The sequence below is a fragment of the Colletotrichum tamarilloi genome, assembly GCF_030869305.1.
Source record: "Colletotrichum tamarilloi strain Tom-12 chromosome Unknown Scaffold_194.1, whole genome shotgun sequence".
In the NCBI taxonomy this organism is placed as follows: domain Eukaryota; kingdom Fungi; phylum Ascomycota; class Sordariomycetes; order Glomerellales; family Glomerellaceae; genus Colletotrichum; species Colletotrichum tamarilloi.
In genome coordinates this window covers 26,364-48,425 of record NW_026849577.1, presented here as the reverse complement: position 1 = coordinate 48,425, position 22,062 = coordinate 26,364, and the positions used below count along the sequence as shown (strand labels likewise).

The window sequence follows — 22,062 nt, the reverse complement described above, 5'->3', positions numbered from 1 at the left end:
CGGCACATCGACGCCGGCCTGGCCATAATGGCCACGATGGACGGGCCGGAGGTGTACAGGGTCAGGGCGATAAGCCGGCGCCTCAGACGGCTCCTACGGGACCCCCCGGGTAACGATAATACCCATATAAAAGAACAGATTATGCTGGACCTGGCTGCCCACGCGGGCTGGCACCAGGAGGTCCTGTGCGCGTTGGAGTGGGTGAAGCTCGCCCTGTAGGCGGCTGGAATCACGCGGCGGAAGGTTGGGAGCTGTTTTGATTAGTAGTTAGGTATGGAGCGCAATATACCCAGTTTTCCCCAATACGTAATACACGGTACGGCCCCGGCGGATTGCTCCGTCGGGGGGGCGTTCAAAATTATAAAAATTAGAATTTTAAAAATTAAGTTAGCGCCTCTAACTTTACTAATTTTAATTATATAGCTCGGTTTTAAAAAGAGGTTCTTATTATATTTATTAAAAAAATCTTTAATATCCTTTTATTATTATCTATTCTTTACTAAGTTAGCTAAGGACTTTAGAGCTTTTAATAAAATTTTATTAGTATTAAAATATTTTTAATTATATATTAAAGTTATTATTATTATAATATATTTTAATATAATTTTTTATAAGAGGTTTATAAGAAGCGAAATCGGGGCTTTAAGCCTCTTTTTTATTAATTTTTTAACTTTAATTTTAAAATTAAAGTTACGGAGCTAATTTATAATTATTATTTTCTAAGTTTTATAAAAAAAAGGTTTTTAAGTTCTTTAAGTACCGGTATTAGGGGTACTAATTAGAACTTTAATAAGCTAGGGCTTAGAAATAGATTTAAGAGTTACGTTTTTTATTATTTTAAAAACCTTATTATTATCGTTAATCTTTATAATTTCTTTTTTTTAATTAAAAAAAAAACTATTTTTTTTAAGTTATAAAAACTAGCTTAAGCTATTAATCCCGTACGTCTTTTTAAAATATAATTTAGCTACTAAGGTACGATTTTTAAGGGGTTTTTTTTTATAAATAGTATAAACGTTTACTTAGTTATAATAGCCTAAATTAGGTCGTACTACGTAAATATATTTAATTATATTTATAAAATTAGCTAAAGGGAGTATAAGTATAGTTTATTAAAGTAGTCCGATTTAGTAATTTAGAATTTATTTAGTTAAAAGCTTAGTATCTTTTTTAGTTAATATATTTACTATATAAAAAAGTAGGGTAATACGATTAGTAATTATACACTTTTTTTTATTTTTAATTATAATAAAAAGGATATTATTTATAAGCTTATAACTATTACGTTTTTTATAATACTAAGCTCCCTAAGCTAAAATAATAAAATAAGTATCCTTATTAAAAGTATATTAATTATAATTCCTAATAATTTAGTAGTATTAACTTTAGTAGTATTAGTAATAATCCTTAGGTTTTATAATTAGAGGTTAATTAAGATGCGTAATACTTATATTAAATATATAAGTAGGGCCTCGAGAGTAAATATTATTTTAATAGATTTTTAACTTATTTATTCCGTTAACTAAGTTAAAATTAGTAATATTATTAATAATTACTTAAGTAATTTAGATTTTTATTATTAGTTAGTAATATTATTAGTAGTTCGGATACTAATATTAAGTATTTTTATATACTTAAAGAGTAAGGGGCCGTAGTAAGGGCTCGGGTTAACTTTAGTTATTTATAAAAAATAGGCTATACTCTTTTTTATATATAATTACGTTAAGAAGTTTTATTTTAAACCTCGTATACTTTATTAATTTAATAAAGCTATTTAAAATAACCCCGACTTCTTTTATTATTTCTTCTATAATATTAATATAAAACCGCTTATATATAGCTTTAATTAGGCTTTTATTAGTTATAATATAGAGGTTTTATTATTTAATAAAGGTAATTATATTATTAATCTTAGTAAATAGTACCTAAGTAGAGTTAAGATTAGAAAATAAAATAAGTAGTTTTTTAATAACTTTTTTAATTTATTTTTTTTTATTTAAAAAGCGGTTAGTATTTTATTTTTTATATGTTTTTAAAAAAAAATCCTTAGCTTAGGCCTAGGGTAGTTTTTTAATTATATCCTTAATTAGAGTTTAATAATCTTTTTTTATAATATATATAATAAGTTTATTTTTAAATCGGTCCAGGACCTTATTAATTTCGTACTAGTCCTCGAATCTTTTTAAAAAATTTATAATATTATTATTCTTAAAAATTATAATCCCTTTTTAATTAGGGAATAGTATTTTATAAAAACTTATATTTTTTATTATATTAAGTTAAAAGATTATAAACTCCTTAGTTTAAAGCGTAGCTATTTAGATCTAAGTAATAATAATACTTAAGAAGGTATTAATTAAAATATTTATTCTAACTTAAGTTATAATTAGCTTTTTTTAATTAGATTAGTAAGTAGATTTATTAAAAAGAGTAGCCTTTTTATTATTAAATAATTCCATAACTTACGGGTTTTAATAAATTATAAAAGCTAGTTTAATAAATAGTTTATCCGAAGTAAAAAGGTTAGGTTTATATAATTAAATATCCTAAGGGGCGCTAATAGTAGTAAAAGTAACGTATTAATTATTTATATTTACAATTTAAAGTTATTAAAAGTATAGTTTATTAATTTTATTTATAATTTTAATAATCTTATATTAATCTATTTATTCTAAATAGAATTTAAAAAGAAAAGAAAAGAGCTATTTTAATAACTAGAATATAATTATTATCCTAATTAATATAATTTAGACCGTTTTTTTTAGTCCTTATTAAGCGTATAACTAAAGTTTTAATTAAATATTATATTAAGCTTATAGTAATATTAATCAAAATTATTAATAAGTTTAATTAAAAATTAGTTTTATAAGCGCCCTTAGTCCGATATATCCGTATTTCTAAATAGATTTATTATTAAATTTTTAAACTATATTAATTAATAAAGAATAGTCTAGTTAAATAACTAGTTATACTTATTAAAGTATTTTATTAATTTTAATCTTAACTTATTATTTATCTTATTATATTATTATACCGTTTTATATTTAGGCCCGATCTAGTCCTAAGTATTTACGTTCTCTTTTACTTTTTATTTTATTTATTTCTTAGGGTTTATTATATCCCCCGTTTTATTAAATAAAAAGTCCTTTTTTATACGTCTTTATTTTTATATTTTAATTATTTAATTACTTTTTTTAAATTAGAGTCTTATTATTTATATTCGTTTTAATTATTATACCGTTCTTTTTAATTAATTATTTAAAATATTTTTAATTAAATCGGGTTTTTTTTTATTTATTCTCTTATTTAATAAAAAAGAGATTTTTAAAAAAAGAGACTATTAAAAACGTATAGGGTATAGAGGATTCTCGTAGTATAATATTTTAAAAGAATTATTAATACTTATAAAAATAATATAAAATACCTCTTTTAATTAGGTTAATATAGCTTTAATTAATAAAGTTAAAACTAAAAAAAGAGGATAGTATTAGCTAAATTAAAAAGGTAAACTTTTTAATTATTTTATATTATTATATTTAAAATTAAATTATTAAAAGGGCTTTAGTTCGATTTTAAAAAGGTATATATATAATTAAAATAAAAATCCGCTTTTTAAACTTATTATTTTTAATCGGGGCCCTTTTTTTTATATTTTACTCTAATTAGCCCTCTTATAAATACTTATACTTAATTAGTTTTCAAAAAGAACTATTAGGACTAATTACCCTACCCTATTCTATTATATTTTATATATATTAATAGTTTAAATTTCTTTAGGTATTTTCTATAAATAAGGGCCGCGGATAAAAGGCTTTATAATTCGTGAGGCTATTTTAACGATACTTTATTAGCTATATATATTATATTAGTAACCTACTATTATATCGTGGTCTTAATTGTAAGTGTACGGTATAAAATAGTCGTTACTGATATATATAAAGATCGTCGGGGCCAATGAGATAGCCTTAGATACTAAGAATTAAGTCACTCTGTAGACGCGTTTACTTCTTATCTTCCTTGAGGTCGAGGTCGCCTAAAGTCGGTTGAACTAAGCCAAAGGAGCTGGACGGAGCTAAAATGATTCAGTCACTGCTCATTGGTGATTGGCTACTGCTCCCCACCTCGTTGGCCTGCGTCCTTGTTTGATTTTTATCTTTCTCGTTTCGTCTCGTATTCCCTTCTTCACTTTGACTATCCCCAAAGCGCTCAATTCGAAGTTACAACTGATTACTTCATCCAATACATTGAAACCTTCTTCTGGACGCTGAGTGATTCGACCTTGCCTAGCTATTTACCACTTAATTACCCTACAAATGCTGGGTGCTGGTCCTCCGCATGCGGCGCACGCTGATCCGGGCTGCACCTGCACAACATGCCACATCGTGAAGCGGCGGCCGCATAAAAAGTCGAGGGGAGGCTGCGAAACGTGCAAGAAGCGCAGGATCAAGGCAAGTTTCCCATAATACGTTGCATGGCTACGAAACTTACCGACTAGCACAGTGTGACGAAGTCAAGCCCAAGTGCGGGCAGTGCTCGAAAGCCCTCCACAACTGCAGCTTCGAGTCCTCAACACTAAGCTCAGACCTGGACAACCCAGCCAATGCCTCTCATGATGCCCTCAATCGTGGGCAATGTTCCAAGAACTCGAAGGCAAACGGATCTCGGCATTATATGCCTCAAGACGACTACTCTTTCAGACACAACCAGCAGCTCGGTGTCCCAGTGGCTTCCTCGTCTTCCAGCACCCTGAGCCAAACCTCCTCGCCAGGCAGCAGCATATCGGCCGGTCCAGACTCTCTACTTCTGGGAACATCCCTAAAAGGACTCATTCCATGGATATGGACCGTTGATGATCTTGCCCTACTGCACCACTTCCTCACCTGCCCAGCTCTGGACCACGGCGACGCAATCCTCTGGCGTCAAAAGGTGCCGATCCTCGCCTTCGAAAACCATTCCGTCCTCCACCTCCTCCTCGCCGTGTCCGCGTTTCATCTAGCTACCATAAAACCAGACGAGCGAACGAGGTATCGAGGGCTGGCAGACAAACACTACGAGGCCGGCCTGCGTCAGACCATGGAACTCATGCCCCGCCTCAGCCTCGACTCCGCTGGCGTCCTCTACATCGCCACCACTCTCGTCTGCTCCTGTAGCTTTGCCCGCGGTCCCGCGCCGGGAAATCTGCTCATAGTCTCGGATGGCGTTGAGGTGGCCTGGTTCGAGCTGCTCAGGGGCGTCAGGCTCGTCATTGAGACGGTCGGCTTCGAGGCCATCTTCTCAGGCGTCCTCGCTCCTACGCCTTCAGAAGAAAAGCAGCCACCGAGGAAGGACCCGTCAAGCCAGGCTTCAGTGTCGCGTTCAAGCCCGACAGCGTCAAGACCCGTTGCATGGGAACATGCTCTCGGGCGCATCGCACAGCTCATTGCTGACACTGCGGATCCCGACGAAGCAACTTACAGAAAGATGATTCAATACGTATCCTCCGCCTTCCAAGAAACCTTTGGAACAATCGCTGAGCCCACCACCGCGTCCGAGGGCAAGGTGGAGGTGATTATGGCTTGCATCTACCGCACCGACGACGACTTCGTGCGATGTCTCAAAATGAAAAAGACCATCGCCCTGGTTGTGCTGGGTCACTTTTCCGTACTGGTCAAGAAGCTCGAGTGGCTGTGGTACATGCGCGGCTGGGCTGATCAAGTTCTACAAGGCGTGGCGTCGAATCTAGATGCTGCGTACTTGGATTTCCTGCAGTGGCCGAGGGAAGAGATTGAAAGACTTGAATTCGCTACAGGGAATGAGAATAGTTACTCTCGATCTTGATCATTGACTCTTTTGCTCACAACGCCAGACTCTACCACCAGATCGATCGGTTGTGAGAGGAAACCACTACAAGGTGGGGTGGTGAGGCCTTCACTATAGGTACCCTATAGGGAGTACGCAAGACAATGCCATAAAGTTTGACTGAGTAGCCATCAGAAAGTCCTCCAAAACTGATGAGCTGCACATTACGACCATCCAATTCTCTATGGTGTGGTGACAGGTACGACAGTTGCCATGTTAGCCATCGTTCCCGAGAGTCGCCGAAGGGTTTGGGGAAGTACGAAGGACCTGGGTCGCGCCCAGAGCCTTGCTTGATAAGTACTGTGACCGATAAAATCAAACCTGCCTATCTATTCTGGCAAAATATATTTCAAATACATTAAAATTGAGCCGCCTGGACTCTAGATGAGGCAGGTAAGAACCTGAGCCATCATCAGTGCCAAGATGGCCGACCCGGCAATGTGGGGCCGGGCGCCGACCCCGACATTCATTTTCCGGTGCGCTCAGATCCGGATCCAGAAGTCATCATCTTTGATCACTTACGCCTTCTCATCAGCTTACTTAGGAGATACGGCCCGTATCATCCGCTGTTGGTTGTGATTGAACCGGGTTAAGCTGCCCATGCTGACAGGATCATCACCCCGCAGATAGACAACGCGTCCTATGTATTTCTAATCGAGAACGCCGTAAGCCGGGTCATCAAACGGCCGCAGTCCTTTGATCACGTATCTTAATTGAAGTCATCAGATGCGAGTTTCAATCTTTCAGTCATGCTTTATATAGCGAGCCGGCGTCTGTATCACCGTGTCTCATCTACTTCCACGGAATCCACCGACTTCAGTACCATTTCCAGCTAGACCAAGTCTGATCCTCTATCATCCTCCATACAATTGAGAGCAAGTAGCAGCTACGATAATGGCACCAGAATTTGCTCCAACCCGCGCAGTCCTGCACATCGAGGATTGCGATATTCACTATTGGTCCCAAGGCAAAGGTCCGCTCATCGTCTTCATCCCGGGAGGCAATGGCCACGGACGGCAATATGACACGATCATAGCCTCTCTATCGGATAGATATACATGCGCCACCCTTGACCGTCGTCAAATGTCAGCAAGTCAAGCCAAAGTCAACAAGAGGCTCAATCCTCCACAGCAAGCCCGCGATATTCGCGCCATCATCGAGGCCCTCGGCTTCGACAAAGCCACTCTTTTCGGGAGTAGTATGGGCGGTATCCTTGCATTTCAGTTCGCCCTCGACTTTCCAGACATGGTCGAACACGTCATCTCCCACGAAGCTCCGACCTTCATGCTTCTCCCCAATGCCACCGAAGTCTTTGAGTTCTTGTATAATTGTCTCGACATATATGAGGCTTCAGGCGTCGATGCTGCGCAGGAAAAGTTCAGCTCTAAGCTGATCGGCTATTTCGATGAAGGTGTTCCTCGCACGGGGCCATCGGATCCAATGAATCCCCCGAATCACTGGGCCAACGAGTTTGCCGTCTTGCTGGGCTATCTGCCGAGTTTGTATCGCATCAGGGAGAACGGAACGAGCATCGGGCTGATGAGGGGCATTCGGAGCAGAGAGGCGTGGTATGCTCAGGCGGTCGACGCGCAGGCCAAAATTCTGGGGTGTCCGAAGCTTGACGTCGCGGGTGCTCACGAGGGCTTCAGAGTCGAATGCGAGGCGTTTCTCCCGTACTTTGTCGAGTTGATGGACATTCTAGACAAGGCCAAGGGCAAGAGCTCTTGATGATAAGATTAGTGGATAGTCAAAAGACATCAGAGTGACCCTGCATCATGACCTGGTATCTTTCTACCCATGTGGACCCATGCTTCGTTGTGTTCGACATGGGCGGAGGGAGTGTTGCTTTGGGCAAGGATTCTGGTTAGTTAAATTTGAGTTTCCGCAGGCCCCTTTTCTCCCTCCAGTAATTCGTGCCTTCGAGCATTTCGGTGCAGCCGTCAAGCAACCAGCCCCATTTCCGGAGAAACGGTTCCGTGGCCTCCCAGCCCCGCGGATCCCACGGCTCTCCCCAAACAATCAGCGCCGCGTCTTCGACTCCCGCCCCCGCGCCCACATCGACCACGTCCCGGCACATTTCGTCTTCGTCAATGTAGTCCTCCCCGTGCTCGGCCACGATTCGTAGAAAGTTGTCTCGCATTCGGGGGTGCGGGAAGAAGTCGATCCAGGGGTGATGTTCGACGGACAACTGGAGCGCCGTGGGCAGCATGTTGGACGGACACGATGCCGATGTCGTGGCGGGACCCAGGTCAGGACCGGTTTTGTTAAAGGGCGAGATAGCGTCGTAGGTCAGCCACTCCTTGTTGAAGCTGAGGGCTTTGGCGTTGCGAACAAAGGCGTGGAAGACATTGACGCGGACGAGGGTCGTGAGGTAGTCTGTACAGGGCCGGCCGCGCATATAGTCCTCGTAGGCACCCTCGGCGAACTTTTCTAGCATGGCTGGCATGCCTGTCTTGCCCAGGAGGCAGACATCTGGAACGGCGGCCTTTCCAATCTTCCCTGCGATGATGGCCGCCAGGGCTGTCTGGGTATTTTCGTTAGTTGGCGAGGCGGACTCTTTCTTCACCAAGGCTGTCGATGTGTCGGATTCCACCTCGGTTGACGGACTTCTATCTGATGGAGAATGTTTGCCGAGTTTCTTCTGTGCTCTCCGCCCTTGTAATACGCGTGTAACCGTTAGCTGAATGATATCACTAGCCTTGCCCGTGCGGGTAGTAGATGTCAGCAGATCGGTACCGAGGTGGACTCACTTCGCGCTCTCTGGTTCAGCCGGTTCTGTAATTTACGCCTCTCCGCCGTACTCGTAACTCCGGTCCAGTCCTCTGAAGGATCCCGTAGTTCAGCCAAACGAGGATTCGCAATCACTGGGATGACTGTCCCGGCAGGAATCGCCGGGCCGGGACTGAAACACATCTCCATTGTTGCCGTCGCTTCTATATGTGGAAAGATATCCTCGAAAGACATTGGTCAAAAAGGCGATTGGACAAGTGAGAGAGCCGAAGAAACAAGGCCGGGAGCGTCAGCAGTCAGCAGCTCCGAGATCTGGTCAATCTTTGACAAACGGATGACAACAATGCTCGAAGGAGATGAGACTGGTCCTCCAGAAGACTATATGCAGCCTGCTGACAGCCTTCCACCGTCTAAGTGCCAGGGATGGTGCCACAAGGCCGGAACCTAAATGGTCGAATCGGCGTCGATGCCTTTTTTTCGATGGTGGGGACTCCTACTGACTCAGGCCTAGTTTGTGCGGATAGGCTCAGCAAAGTCGAGGTTGCCCACGACTTATCTCTTGTATTTTTGAACACTTGAGGGCCTTTTGCGGAAACTTGAGGGAAAGCAAAACTGAGGATTAGTGTTGTCCTTATGTTTCTCCTTTTTGTGAAGTACTATCTTCGAGATGGATTGCTAATCCAAGCACTATCTGGCCGTTGTCATCGGCGAGGCGAAGCACTCTCCCAGACGGGAGTGTATTCGGACGGATTTAAAGCCCCTGTTTGATCTCTAACCAGATTTTAGCGTGTCAGCAGTCTGCATTAGCGTCCGCAGACTGACGTTTGTCTCTTCATACTGACGAATCAAGACGCGGAGCGCGTCTGGGCTATCCCTGTTTAGAGTAACTCGCTCTCGCTCTCCTTTGGAGCTACAGCCTGAGGCTGGTTCATCACGTCGGTGCACTCACAACATTCAACTGTTAGACTTTCCCAATCGCGAATTAATGCCTTGGCTAATCATCCCATATCTCTAGTCGGCACGTCCTTCACCCCGTAGGAATCCATATGTAGAACTCTCCATCTCACAACTCTCTACTGTCCCTAAGCGGATGCTCGCTTCCACTTCGGGGTCTACCACGATCACCACGAGTCAGGGGCGTAGTCGTATTGTTCATCTACTGTACGGACAGATAGAAGTTGATAGCCCTCGTTCTTCAGGACCTATCTTCTATCTGGCTTTTCCGATCGAGAATCGATGCGGTAGCAAAATACCACCGAGCCGAACCAAGCCGACATCGAGACGAACTCTGTCAAAGTGCCCGAGCCTGCGAATCGATCATCGTACATGCCACGACTCCAACGACTCACCGACTCAGCTGATCACGATTATCCTAAAGCCGATACTCCCCGATGCCCTTGAACGCCGCCGCGCTCGTGGCTTGACCGCGGCACTTGCCGGCAAAATGAGTCAGCAAGAGGGTGGAGTTGATATTTTTAATAGCCAAAGGCACATTTTCCTCCCGCTCCTGAAAGCTACAGGAGGCTCTTGGCCAAGATGCTTGTCGAATACTGCGGTCTGTTGCCAACGCGTGTACGGTTCTCTGATATTCCAATGCTACTCGTATCAACCATGGCTTGAAGTTGATGAGCTGCATTCACGACAGATCTCTTTGACTCCGAGACACAAACACCGAAAGACTTCGTTGCGTTGGATAGTGTGGATAAGTGTATTCAGGTCCGAGTCTATGGGACAAAGCCGGATGAAAGAAATGGTGCCGGCGATGGAAGAAGAGAATTTATATACAGGGAAAAGAAGAGATATCCTCCACTCAGTATACTCTTGGAGACACTCCCGAAGCGATCAGGGTCGTGTGCAACTTCGAGTCTCCCTTCAGTCCTTTTAGACAGCGTAGGTGCTGCCAATGGGGCCGAAGCGGATGTTGGACCAGACAACCTGCGAATTGGGGAACTGCTCGATAACTTCGGCCGGGACACCAGAAGTCGGGGCGCAAGGTCCACGTTCGGTGCCGGGCTCTCCAGCCCTCTCGGGCGGGTAGGTGGAATCGAGCCAGAGCATGTTGGCGTAGTGCTACAGCGGAACATCAGCTTGGCATAGTCAAAGGCTGACGGACACATTGGTGGAAATACTTACGTCGCTCCAGATGGACATCACAAGAGTCATGGGAATGTTGAGCGCGGCGTTGAGCTGGGGGTATCCGCCGACCTCGTTGAAGCGGTCTCGCTCGTTGAAGACAGCGAACTGGCGCTCGCAGTACTCGGGCGTGATCTCTGAGGTCTCGGGCACACCCGCCCACTTGGCGCCGGGTACTTCAATGGTTCTTCCGTCCTGAATGAAGACTTGATACATGCGGTCTGGAGAGAAGCGGGTGATGACGGTGAACTTCTTGGTGGTGTCAATGGTCTTTCCGGGGCCGTAGAAGTCAGGGTTGCCCATGCGGTACGGGTTGTAGTCGCAACCGTTGGCATCGCAGCCGCCGCCGTAGCGATCCTCGGAGTAGGTGCCGCCGCAGTTGGAACCCTCGCAGACGTGGTAGTTGTTGTTCTCGCAAGGGTGGGGAGTCAGAGCGTACGCGTAGGCATTGGATTCCCTGGGTATTGGTCAGGACTTGAGCAACTCTCGAGTGAGAATTGGTTCGAATGTCTTACCAGACATCAATTTCGGCGCAGCAGGCGCCCATGTTGCCGACACCGGCACTGCCATCGGTCTCAGAAGGCTCACAGCCTACGACATTGCCCTATTCGTCGTCACTGTTAGTCGGAGCTTTTTTCCCGTATTGTCAAGCATGGAGGGTTGAGGCCTACCTTGCCGCCAATGAACTTAAGATCGCGAGCACATTGCGCGTCACAGTAACCAGTACCGTACTTGGCTCCCGCCTTGTTATTAGGCTCCGAAGACAGACCGCCGTCCTCCTTCATGGCAACGAAGTACAGAGCACTGTTCATGCCACACTCGACACTGGATAGGTCGACGTCGAAAGCGAATTCGTTGTTCAGGAGCTGGAAGGTCTGGTACTTGCTGTCCCCGTTCATGAGGTACATACGAGAGCCAATATTCTTACCGTATTGGTGCTCCTGAACGAACTTTAGAGTCATGGCATTGCCACTGGTCGAGACGCCGTAGGTACCGCCGTACTCGGCTCCTTCGACAGCGCAAGTCTGGGCGCAGTTGTCTCCGGTCGTGCATAATCCAGTCCACGAGTTTCCATCGTAACAGTTTTGGTATCCGCTAGATCAGTGTCAGCCAGTGGAGTCGGTCATCATCTGAAGAAAGACAACAATCAGCATCGCCACTTACCCAACGCCATGAACCCAGCGCCAGTTGGCGTCGATGACGACCTCAGCGTTGACGTTCGAGCATGATGAAGAAGTACACCTCTGCCAGCTCAGCTTGGGATGAGTCTCAGGCTGTTCGGTGCCGACCTGCTGAGCCACAGCCATGGCTAGCATGGAAAGTGCTGAAAGAGTGTACTTCATCGTGAAGGAAACTGCAGAGACTGAAGAATCGTCTTGGAAGTTGGAAAGTGAATGCTGAGCGTAAGTTGTGAGAAGCTTACTTTACATTCCAGTTGAACGCGGATCTCCGCGCCATATTTATGCTCTTATCTTCTTCCAAAGGTATTCGGCCTTTTGATATTGCGGAATGAGGCTCCCCGAGAAGATTCTCTCTAGCGTCCCGGATTCCGGCAACATCGCGTTCAGTTCCGTGATCGAGTCTCTAGCATTTCTCGAAAGTCGACGAAAAGTGTCAAATCGTTACATCGCCATTACCCGCAAGGACAAAGTCTCTTCTCGGACGCGTGCCATGTGACATTAGATCGCATACACCTTGTCGTCCAAGTCTTGGAACGAGTTGACCGGGACGAAATTCCCGTCGGCAGCTAAGCCCCACTTCCAGAGTTGGCAAAAGTTGAGTGTTTGATGCAGGGAAAGAAACCCTTGGATTGCGGATCTGAGGACTGTCGCACCGAAGCAATCCCCATATCAAAAGACTGCCAAGGTCTTGTAAGCAGAGAGGAGGTCTACTCCATTGGCTTGTTGGTGAGAGTCAACGTTATGTGGTAGCCAGGTGATGGAGAGCCAAGTCAAGGTTCCAAGAGCCAAGATCTCGGCGGCGGTAAGACTAAGCAAATAGCTCCGGGACGTACGGGATTAGGTGAACGACGGTCGGCAGGAACGGCCGCGATACCTTGCCGATCGTGCCTGTCTTCGGCTCTCGCTAGCCCACCGTCCGAACTTGTCCGGCAGGGCTCCCTTGCCCGTGTCGGAGCTTGATCAACGTCGAAGCAGACTTGTGTGGATAATAAGGCTCGGCGAAGGTATCTTCCTGAACCCTCCAGCATAGTACCAGGTGTCCATTGGCGCTAAGCAGCTCCATGGCCTACCGAACCACGACGACAAGTATATGCGGATGTTTCGAGGCTTGAACCACCCTTCAAGTACTTCCGTCGAGGCAATCTACCTTCTGCTACGCAGCTAGAGTCAGTCAATGTGACAGGAGTGGATATGCGACACGAATACAGTATGCCATTACTCACATCGTATGCTTTCTTGGCGACTACCAACGAAGGCTGGTTGTGAAATGCGCAGACGGAACAAGCGGGAATTTCAGCAGACTGGTGCTGAGGAGTGTCAAGCGAACCGGACCTCCAGACAGAAAGCCTCACTCAGCATCGTCGAAAGATAGGCGGCTACCCACCAGTTGCTTGACAGCCCATGGACGGCAGACGTTGCGTTGTCCGAAACTTTGCTCTTGGCTCGAAGTCTGTGCCGAACGGGCGTCTGGGGGATCTGCGGGGTGAGTCTCGGCGTGAGTCTCGGCGTGCAGCGATCGCAGGGGAGCCGGGGCTAAATAGTTGTGACCCCTTGGTTCCGTAGCGGGGTAGACGGGCAAACATCGCGGTTCGCGGAGGTTGTAGCTCCGTTCGTGATGCCATTTTTCCATATTAAGGGGTTCGTCATGTGTGACTTTGCCGGTGATAATGTGTCTTCCTCTTGGAACCTGCGATGTAACGCCGTTTCTCTCATGTTGTGCAAACTCCGCCTAGTAACCTAGTAAAGTGGGAAGAACTCTCATTGAAGACCAACTTGCGTATTGGTTATGTTCATACATGTAGGTTGGAGCAGTTGCGTGTGGCCTAGCTGAGGCTGACCTTCAAGGTACGTAGTAGTCGAAACGCGGGCCGGAACCAGGACATTGAATGCAACACGCTCTCCAAGTCTTTCTCTATGTGACGAAGTAATCTGTGTATAGATTACATGATGCGCGTTAGTAAAGTGTTCAACGTTGAGTCTACTGTCACCGGACCTTCCTCACTCCCTGGCCTAGCCTTCGGAGGATTGAGAGTCTCAAATAACATACACTCAAAGTTTTCACCCTAGCTTCTCATGACGCTCACTAAGGTACGTCATGGTTGGAAGGAGAGAACGGGGCTTTTAGCATTGGTGGCCTCATAGTATCTGCCTGCTCGTGGTGTTGTCTGGAGCTGCTCTTTTCTTCGTGTGACAACCGTCAACCTGACAACTTTGAACGCGGAACGACTCGTCTGGGAGTCAACGGTGTAGTCTGAGCATCTACAGCATCTAATGTAAATGTATAGCTGTGTCGGATGAAGAGATTTAGCCGGCTTGGCAAGCAGGGCGTTTACAGGACCTCAGACGAATGAATGTTGGACTAAATTTAGGCTGAGAAGTTCGGAAGGACAGAGTGAGCTCAAGAGCAGATGAGCATAACTCAGCTGTTGCAAGTCCACCAAGGCGCAGACTTGTTGCATACGAAGAAACATGCACCATAGCTGACCCAACTTCGAAGAGACAGGATGACTTCAACCCATACTCCGAAGTCTGTCAACCACACGGACTGCGCCCGCCATTTGATAAGGTTGGACCTTGACGGGATCAGAATCTGTGATGAGCCACCTCACTGTTGTCGAAGAGCTCGCTATGTCTTCAAACGCTTTGATCGGCATAGCGCAATCATCTTTCCATGAGATTTGGATAAGCCTGGAAGGTTTCGTCGACCCCCAAGCCTGGGTCAGAGGCCTGAGGGTAAAACCTTGTTAAATTCTGGTGAACTCGTGAAGGATGCAATGTGTAGGAGAATTTGCTACACCAAAAGAACGATAGAGTAACTCGGGGCATGAGTTACATATAGGCAACAAGTCATGTTATGGGTGCGGACGCGACAGACGAATGCTTTCATCGATTTAAGGTTGTTGGTCATGATGACACAGGTAAACATGCGAGGGCAGACGTACAGCCTGCGTCGGGGACTATTGATCGACAGGAGCTGCAGTGTCGAGGACCGCATTCGCATTCCCTTGGCGTCGATCCAAGTACGCTACGTGCTGTTTGAGAAAGTTGCAGTGCTGCACGGTACTTGCGAGTTTGTGATCAGACGACGTTGGTTGTAAACCGTGGATAGCGTCATGAACCTAAAGTATACAGAGCTTATGCCACTTGCCAACCATGAAGTCATTGTCACTCCTAAACCGCCTCCAACGAGCTTGCAGATGCCACGGCCTTGCGAGATCCGCCTCTAACGGCGCTCCCGTCGGGCTGGGCTGCGTCTTCTCAAACTGACTGTAAACATATCAGCCTCCGGGAGCTCGCCGGCGCACGTGCGCTTTCGGCCGTGCCGTAGCCGCAGTCAAGCAAGTCGATCGGTGAAGTCCCAAGGGCTCAGACTGGCACGTTCCTCCCGACTAGCTGCCAAGCTGCAGAAACAGAGCCCACATGTTGCGTGAAGATTTCAAAAGTTCATGTACGCCTCACAGGTGGGCATCTCGTGACGGTGGCCGCGGGCAGTCGGTCCCGAGGTGCGGGAGGTCTTGGTGGCATTCAATAGACAGCGACGCGCCTTGTTTGTGCCCAGTTTGAGGATGGAGCTGATCCAAGCTTCTCGAATCTCTCAAAGACACAGAGTTCTCTGAGAACAACGCAAACATGAACGAACCAACCGAGACCAAGGATGAGGTGAAGGATATCGTCGAGGGCGGTCCGTCGAGAGCCAATTCGGGCGAGGGTCGCGGGGAAGTACTTCAACAGTCGCACGCCGAGTCGGAGAAGAGTAAGTCAACGCCATCGACAGACCAAGGACGATCAGGCGAGCAGGAGAAACACGAAAAGGTTATTCAGTCGGCTGAAGATGACTTCCCCGAAGGCGGCACGCGAGCATGGTCAGTGGCGGCCGGCACAGCAGCCATCCTGTTCTGCTCTCTGGGGTACACCAACTCATTTGGCGTTTTTCAAGCGTACTACACGCGCCATCAGCTTTCGAACCATACGCCAGACGACATATCGTGGATCGGATCAATACAGGCATTCTTGGTGTTTGCGTCTGGTGCTATAGGAGGGCCAATCTTTGACCGTTATGGCGCATGGGTGAGTGCACACAAGACACAGGCGTGCTGGTATCGCCATCGAGAAGATGCTAACCTTGACTAGGTCATTCGTCCCGCCGCGATAGTATACATCTTCTCAGTGATGATGACGAGCTTGTGCAACGAGTATTGGCAGTTCATGCTCGCTCAAGGTGTGCTCAGCGGCTTATCGAACGGATTGATCATGTTCCCAGCAATGGCCGCCACGCCTCAATACTTCAAGAGGAGGAGAGGAGCAGCCATGGGTCTCGCCATTGCCGGCTCCTCGTTGGGCGCAGTCGTCTTCCCCATCGTTCTCTCAGAGCTTCTGGACACGCTGGGGTTCGGTTGGGCCGTTCGCATATGCGGCTTCATCATGATGCCATTCCTCTTATACTCGTCCGTCGCCGTCAGGGCCCGTCTTCCCCCTCGAAGGAGCCAGTTCTTCATCTGGAAAGCTTTTCGACAGCCGCTGTTTCTGTGTCTCACTGGTGGCGTGTGCCTCATGTTTGTGGGCATGTTCATCCCCTTCTTTTACTTGCCGACATTCGGTATCGATCACGGCTTGAGCCCGTCACTGGCGTCTTATTTGGTGGCAGTCATTAACGGAGCCTCGATCCCCGGCCGCATCATTCCAGGCGTTCTCGGCGACAAATTTGGTCGCATCAACATCTTATTCACTGCAGGACTGTTAACCGCCATATCGATTCTCTGCTGGCCCAAGGCAATGACTGAGGCTGGAATCATTGGCTTTGCCGCAGCGTATGGTCTCACTTCTGGCGCCATCATCTCAGGAGGGTCCGTGGTCTTCACCCTGTGCCCAAAGACGCCGAAGGATATCGGCACCTATATGGGAATGGGCATCGCATTCGCATCAATTGCTGTGTTGATTGGTCCACCGGTCAGCGGCGCGTTGCTCAATCGGTACCACGGTTACGACCAGATTTCCGTGTTTGGCGGCGTCATTTGCATGGTCGGGGCGGTTCTGACGCTTTGCGCAAAGCTGTTCACTACTGAGGGTCTTTTAGGATTTGTCTGAGAAGAAGCTTGAATGAAAGCTAGCCAGCCTTGGTATTCAAGAGCTGAGATACGGCATAACGGTTGTTGAGAGAGAATTGCTGCCATGGTGGTCTGCGTCATGGAGACTTGGATAGGCTGGATCATTTTGACCGAGTCTGATGAATGAATACCCTCACCGAAACCTTACTAAGAACTAGTAATAAAGACTCAACATTCAAAGCTTTTGCCGATTCGGCAGCGAGCCGGCCATTGATAAGTCGCAATTGCCCCACGCGGACCCCTCATCTGAATAACGGCAGTCCGTCCTAAACGATGCTCATTTCCCGTTGCCGCACGGCTTGGCCTTGGGAGAATCCAAGGATCATCACGTCCATCAATGTTGCATTTAAACATTAAACAAGCAAACAAAGCCACCATCGAAACAGGGGCACCGAGCACAATGATTGGCGCACAATTCTGAAGCGGAGAAGCAAGAGCTCGGCTTCCTCCTTGGGCCCAGACTGGAACCTTCTCCCCGCCCCGGCAACTCTCAATCCTTCACCGTTCACGGTGTGTTTGCGGAGACGCGGAGCACACGGCTAGAGGATTGGATGACGTCTTCAAGGGTCTTGCGCCATGTCTACCGCCTTGGCAAAGGATATCTCCAAGATACCACCCGTATCTCCGTGCGGATGACCATCCAAGAAAACAGGTTCCGATCTGGCTTATTTGTAATCATTAGACGCGTGGAACGGGGAGAAGCTTAAATCTTAAAAAGATGTTGGGCTATCCCGTCCCGTCCCATTTCCTCCATCCGGTCTCCGTCCGCCGTGCTCTGTGATTGACTTACCTCCAGTCCAGAACCTTCAAGATGCTCAGCAAAACTATTGTCGCAGCCCTTCTAGGCTTCGTATCTCTGACCAATGCTGCTAAGAAGTGCCCCGTTGCCGACGTTTCCGCCATTGCCCACACTGGCACTCCAATTGGCGAGGAGGTCAAGTACAATGGGCGTGAGTCTTTTCAATTTCGTCGCGACGTCTATCTGGCGCACGAGCTGACGCGATTTGTATGCAGTGACCCAATATGTCACCAAGCCAAGCACGCGTGGTAATAGGACTGTTGGAGTCCTTTACCTGACCGACGTTTTCGGAATCCAGCTCGCGCAAAACAAGCTGTGAGTACCTCATACCAGTCACAGACCTCGGGCCGCCATATGGCACCGTCGTGCCAATACCGATGTTAACGCAAACGGCCAGCCTGTCCGACAGCTTTGCTCGCGCCGGTTACATCTCCGTCGCGCCGGACCTGTTCAACGGCAGCCCCGCCCCGAACGATATCAACATCCCCGGCTTCAACACGACGGCATTCCTTGCGCAGCACGGACCCAACGTCACTGACCCGATCATCGCCAACTCCATCAAGTACCTGCGCGAGGAACTCGGCGTGAGCAAGGTCGCCGTCACGGGATACTGCTTCGGAGGCCGCTACTCTTTCCGCGTCCTCGCCGAGGGCAAGGGCGCTGATGTCGGCTTCGCCGCGCACCCAAGTCTTCTTACCGATGAGGAGATTACGGCCATCACTGGTCCCGCGAGTGTCGCTGCCGCCGGTACGTTGAAATCCCGGCCCCTCTCCTCCCAGGAGGACACATGCAGAAGGGTACCTGGACTGTTCCTTGTTATTGACAATGCCGCTGTAGAAACTGATAACCTCATGTCACCCGCTCGTCGTGCCGAGGTCGAGGCCCTCCTCAGTGAGACTGGCCAGCCCTTCTCCCTCGCTGTGTATGGTGGTACCTCGCATGGATTCGGCGTTCGCGCCAATATTTCGGACCCCAGACAGAAGTTCGGCAAGGAGGAGGCTTTCTTCCAGGCTGTTCGCTTCTTTGACACCTGGGCTTGATCGAGCCTACAATTCTTGTACATATTCGAAAAGTTTGCTGTCCAAATATGATCTCGACTGTACTGATTGCTTTCAACAATTGAAGTCCAACAGTCACCCGCGCTTCGAAGGCTTTGTCAATGTTGTCTGGATAGAGAGATGTGTATCCGTTTTCGTCTGTTCGTCTGGAATATTCGCTAATCGTACTATGAGGTTAATCGTTCGTCTCATCGTCTGTACCTGTACCAGGAGGTAAAATTGACATGTTAGCGGCGATAATGAGGTTACTTGAGAGAGGGCCAATTCGAATCCGCTCCAAGGAGGTACGTCGAGAGCCTTGCCAGGAAACGTTATTGAATGCGAGAGCAAACAGCTCATCAGCAACATGGCCGCCCTCGCTGTAAGCAGCAAGACTCGTAGAATTCTTCTGCCCAAGGAGATGTTTGAATAGGCACGGAAGTTCCGAGAACAACTTGGCAAGTTTGCCATCGTCAAGATTCATCGGCATGACCGCAGAACCGGAGAGGCTAAGACTTGTTAAGTTGGCCAGTCAGAGAAGATGCACCTCGCTTTCCATAGTTGTAGTCCCACGCGTTAGACGCGTCTAGACCTCATCCTCATCCGACTATTGCCGTCCGCGGCGTCAGTTAGCATCATTAAGCTTTTTATCCCTTCAGACGTCATGGTCATCATGTGGCTTCTTTTCGAGCGAAAAGCTAGGATCCAATGTCATCGGCGACCCCTAGCTGCAGCCTGCCGACAAATTCTCCGGGGGACAACGGGCTACAAAGGTAGTGACGAGCCTTATGCAGCGCGTCAAGCAGTGTTTAGACCTGGCGGCAGAGTCATAATCAGCCTTACCATTCCCACTTTCCGCTAGGTATTACCCCAAGGTCGGATCACTTAAGCTTCCAGGACGATCGCACATTCGCAACACCCCCACTAGTCGTAGCACCAAACCAGGCGCACCCACCTACCTCGGTTTCGGTTTCGGGGTTTGAGGTACAACCCGTCTGTTCCTGTTTTGATCGTTTCAGATCGCTCACACTCTGACTCTACAGCTCATTTGTGTTCCTAGTAGCTTCTGTACGAAGTAGTTGAATATGCCTTACCTTCAATGCTAATGAGTTCTATCCTAAGTAGGTAGGTCGAACGAGTTCTAGTCGCCAAGACATCTCCGGACCACTGTAGCCCGCAATGCGCTCTGCTGCCGCTCGGCCGAAACCTTTAGGCTTTTGGTGATCGGCTCGTTAGACTTTCGAGCCTAAAAGATGTAGACGAACGGGTAATCGGGTAGACGTTGAACAACGGAACAGCTGTTACTTGGCGGCGGAATCTGGCGACACCGCCGAGTCGTAGAATAGCACTGGATCATCGTACACGGCTCGTAGGACCCGCGGTAGCCCTGACTGTCTGGACTCTGCTCTCAAATCTGCAGAGCTAGTGTGATCTCCGACGAGGCAAATCAGGGCATGAGCGGAATATGGTAGTCTAAATGTTTTGTTCTTTGATTTATTTAGATAACAACTAAAGTTGTATACTTCTATCGCTTATGAATGCCAAAGGCCATTTGACCAACTCTTTCCACTCTGGATCCAAGTCTGATACTATCGCTCGCGCCGAGTTGATGCCCCATCCCTGCATGAACCACGTGGTAGCTTCCGTCGAGCGAACGACGACTGAATAGTAAGCTAGCAGAGTTAGAGCCGCCGGATCGCGGTTCCGCAGCAGCTGCAGATACTCCTCCGTGAGGTTAATGGGCCATGTCAAGGCCACTCGCAGCTCTGGAAACGCCGTTGTCTCGACGGCGTGCATGATCCACCCGAGAAACACGTCAATCTCTTTGCTGACGATGGCTTTGGTCGGTTCGTCGGCGCTGGATGCCTTTAAGCTTATTTGGAGGTTCTCGAGGTGCTGTGTGACTGCCTCTAGCAACGGTGTAGACGCAGGAGTGACCACCTCTGTGAAGAAGTTCCTAAATGGCCCACTCTGGATAGAGGGCTGGAATGACGATAGGATATGACTCATTCCTCTCACTAGTAAGAACACGTCGAGGACATCGTCGACTGTCGGTGCCTCTTGTGAATGGGGCGCTCCCCTTTGATATGGGAAAGTGGAGTATGCGTTTAGCAGCAGTAATGACGACGCCGCGAACAGAGCGTGGCAGTTTTCGGTCGTGATGTTCATGAGTGACTCTCTCATGCCCGCTATCGCATCGCTTTGATGTTGTGAGGCATGCAAGGCATAAGACTCGCGCTGCTCCGGGTGCAGATAACCCAGATGTAAAGCACCAATGGCGAGGATTTCGTGCATCAGGAACATGTACGTCAGACCAAGCTTCGGTACCTCAAACTGCCAGATGCTGCTCACGTCTGATGACCTGGGCATCGTGAGACTAGTGGCCGTGGAGTAGTGGTGCATCAGCTCGAGATCTGTAATCCACTTGCTCAAATGAACCGGTTCCACGGGCTCGGTTGAGAACTTGACAAAATAAGGAAAGGGGTCAGGGCTCGAGGCGGCGATAGATGACCTCCTATTTCCGATGGATGAGCCCCGGTCGCTGACGAAGTCTGCTGGTAGGTTGAGGGTGGCCTCGAGCAGACTAGGCGGCGTCAATGAGTGGTCTATCGGACTGATTGATGGCGTTTGCGTCTTGCGGCTGCCGCTGGACCCCTTTCGCGATGAGCTCCTTCGCTGGAAACTCGGCACTCTTGAAAGTCCCGCTGCGTTAGAATTGGATGTCGGCTCCCAGCTCATGTTGTCACCGGAGCCTCCGTCCACTGAGCCCTCAAGAAGACTGCACTGGGTGTTGTGCCTGATACAGGCGCCACACGGCTTGTTCTCATCGCACTGGGTTCAGAAGTGTCAGCCGGGCCGCGTTCAATATACAAGATGGTTTGTGAGTGGTAGAGAGGTTGACGAGTGTGCATGTGTATGCGAATGGATGAAAGGTGGTAAGTACTTTTACGCGACGCTGTTTACACCTTGCACAGCCACCGCGAGACTTTTTGTACCCTAGGCGCGGCATCTTGCAGCAAGCAGAATAAGCAACCCTTTCGTTATTCCTTCTTAGACCTGGGCTCTTATCCTAGATTGGCGCAAAGGGACAACACTGCCGTAACTACCCCAACCTCGCGTCCGATGAAGAGTGGGCAGGCTGGACCCCAGACAGGCGAGCGATGTGCCTTTGGGCTGCCGGAAGAGAACCCTCACGATTTGGGGGGACACCTAGACCTCAAACCCCCTTGCTACAGAAA

The 22,062-nt window shown here is 47.7% G+C and overlaps 8 protein-coding genes across 8 annotated transcripts; 4 read left to right on the top strand and 4 right to left on the bottom strand.

The window, feature by feature from the left end:
* Positions 1-4,313: 4,313 nt before the first annotated feature.
* Positions 4,314-5,817, top strand: CTAM01_16077 (uncharacterized protein; the record flags this gene model as incomplete). The annotated part of the gene is made up of 2 exons (XM_060532070.1): positions 4,314-4,452; positions 4,496-5,817. The coding sequence occupies 2 exons, from the start codon at positions 4,314-4,316 to the stop codon at positions 5,815-5,817; spliced, it is 1,461 nt and encodes a 486-aa protein (XP_060373365.1).
* Positions 5,818-6,732: 915 nt separating this feature from the next.
* CTAM01_16076 (acetyltransferase/esterase) lies at positions 6,733-7,566 on the top strand (the record flags this gene model as incomplete). Its single annotated transcript, XM_060532069.1, has 1 exon — positions 6,733-7,566. The coding sequence occupies one exon, from the start codon at positions 6,733-6,735 to the stop codon at positions 7,564-7,566; it is 834 nt and encodes a 277-aa protein (XP_060373364.1).
* A 136-nt stretch (positions 7,567-7,702) lies between these two features.
* On the bottom strand, positions 7,703-8,802 carry CTAM01_16075 (uncharacterized protein; the record flags this gene model as incomplete). Its single annotated transcript, XM_060532068.1, has 2 exons — positions 7,703-8,493; positions 8,589-8,802. The coding sequence occupies 2 exons, from the start codon at positions 8,800-8,802 to the stop codon at positions 7,703-7,705; spliced, it is 1,005 nt and encodes a 334-aa protein (XP_060373363.1).
* A 1,647-nt stretch (positions 8,803-10,449) lies between these two features.
* On the bottom strand, positions 10,450-12,044 carry CTAM01_16074 (glycosyl hydrolase family 7; the record flags this gene model as incomplete). Its single annotated transcript, XM_060532067.1, has 5 exons — positions 10,450-10,638; positions 10,702-11,158; positions 11,217-11,305; positions 11,373-11,796; positions 11,866-12,044. The coding sequence occupies 5 exons, from the start codon at positions 12,042-12,044 to the stop codon at positions 10,450-10,452; spliced, it is 1,338 nt and encodes a 445-aa protein (XP_060373362.1).
* A 3,468-nt stretch (positions 12,045-15,512) lies between these two features.
* CTAM01_16073 (riboflavin transporter MCH5) lies at positions 15,513-16,967 on the top strand (the record flags this gene model as incomplete). The annotated part of the gene is made up of 2 exons (XM_060532066.1): positions 15,513-15,950; positions 16,014-16,967. The coding sequence occupies 2 exons, from the start codon at positions 15,513-15,515 to the stop codon at positions 16,965-16,967; spliced, it is 1,392 nt and encodes a 463-aa protein (XP_060373361.1).
* An 831-nt stretch (positions 16,968-17,798) lies between these two features.
* CTAM01_16072 (dienelactone hydrolase) lies at positions 17,799-18,826 on the top strand (the record flags this gene model as incomplete). Its single annotated transcript, XM_060532065.1, has 3 exons — positions 17,799-17,937; positions 18,002-18,101; positions 18,184-18,826. The coding sequence occupies 3 exons, from the start codon at positions 17,799-17,801 to the stop codon at positions 18,824-18,826; spliced, it is 882 nt and encodes a 293-aa protein (XP_060373360.1).
* A 93-nt stretch (positions 18,827-18,919) lies between these two features.
* Positions 18,920-19,294, bottom strand: CTAM01_16071 (uncharacterized protein; the record flags this gene model as incomplete). Its single annotated transcript, XM_060532064.1, has 1 exon — positions 18,920-19,294. One exon carries the CDS (start codon positions 19,292-19,294, stop codon positions 18,920-18,922), a length of 375 nt encoding a protein of 124 aa, XP_060373359.1.
* A 1,038-nt stretch (positions 19,295-20,332) lies between these two features.
* CTAM01_16070 (uncharacterized protein) lies at positions 20,333-21,562 on the bottom strand (the record flags this gene model as incomplete). Its single annotated transcript, XM_060532063.1, has 1 exon — positions 20,333-21,562. The coding sequence occupies one exon, from the start codon at positions 21,560-21,562 to the stop codon at positions 20,333-20,335; it is 1,230 nt and encodes a 409-aa protein (XP_060373358.1).
* Positions 21,563-22,062: the final 500 nt, after the last annotated feature.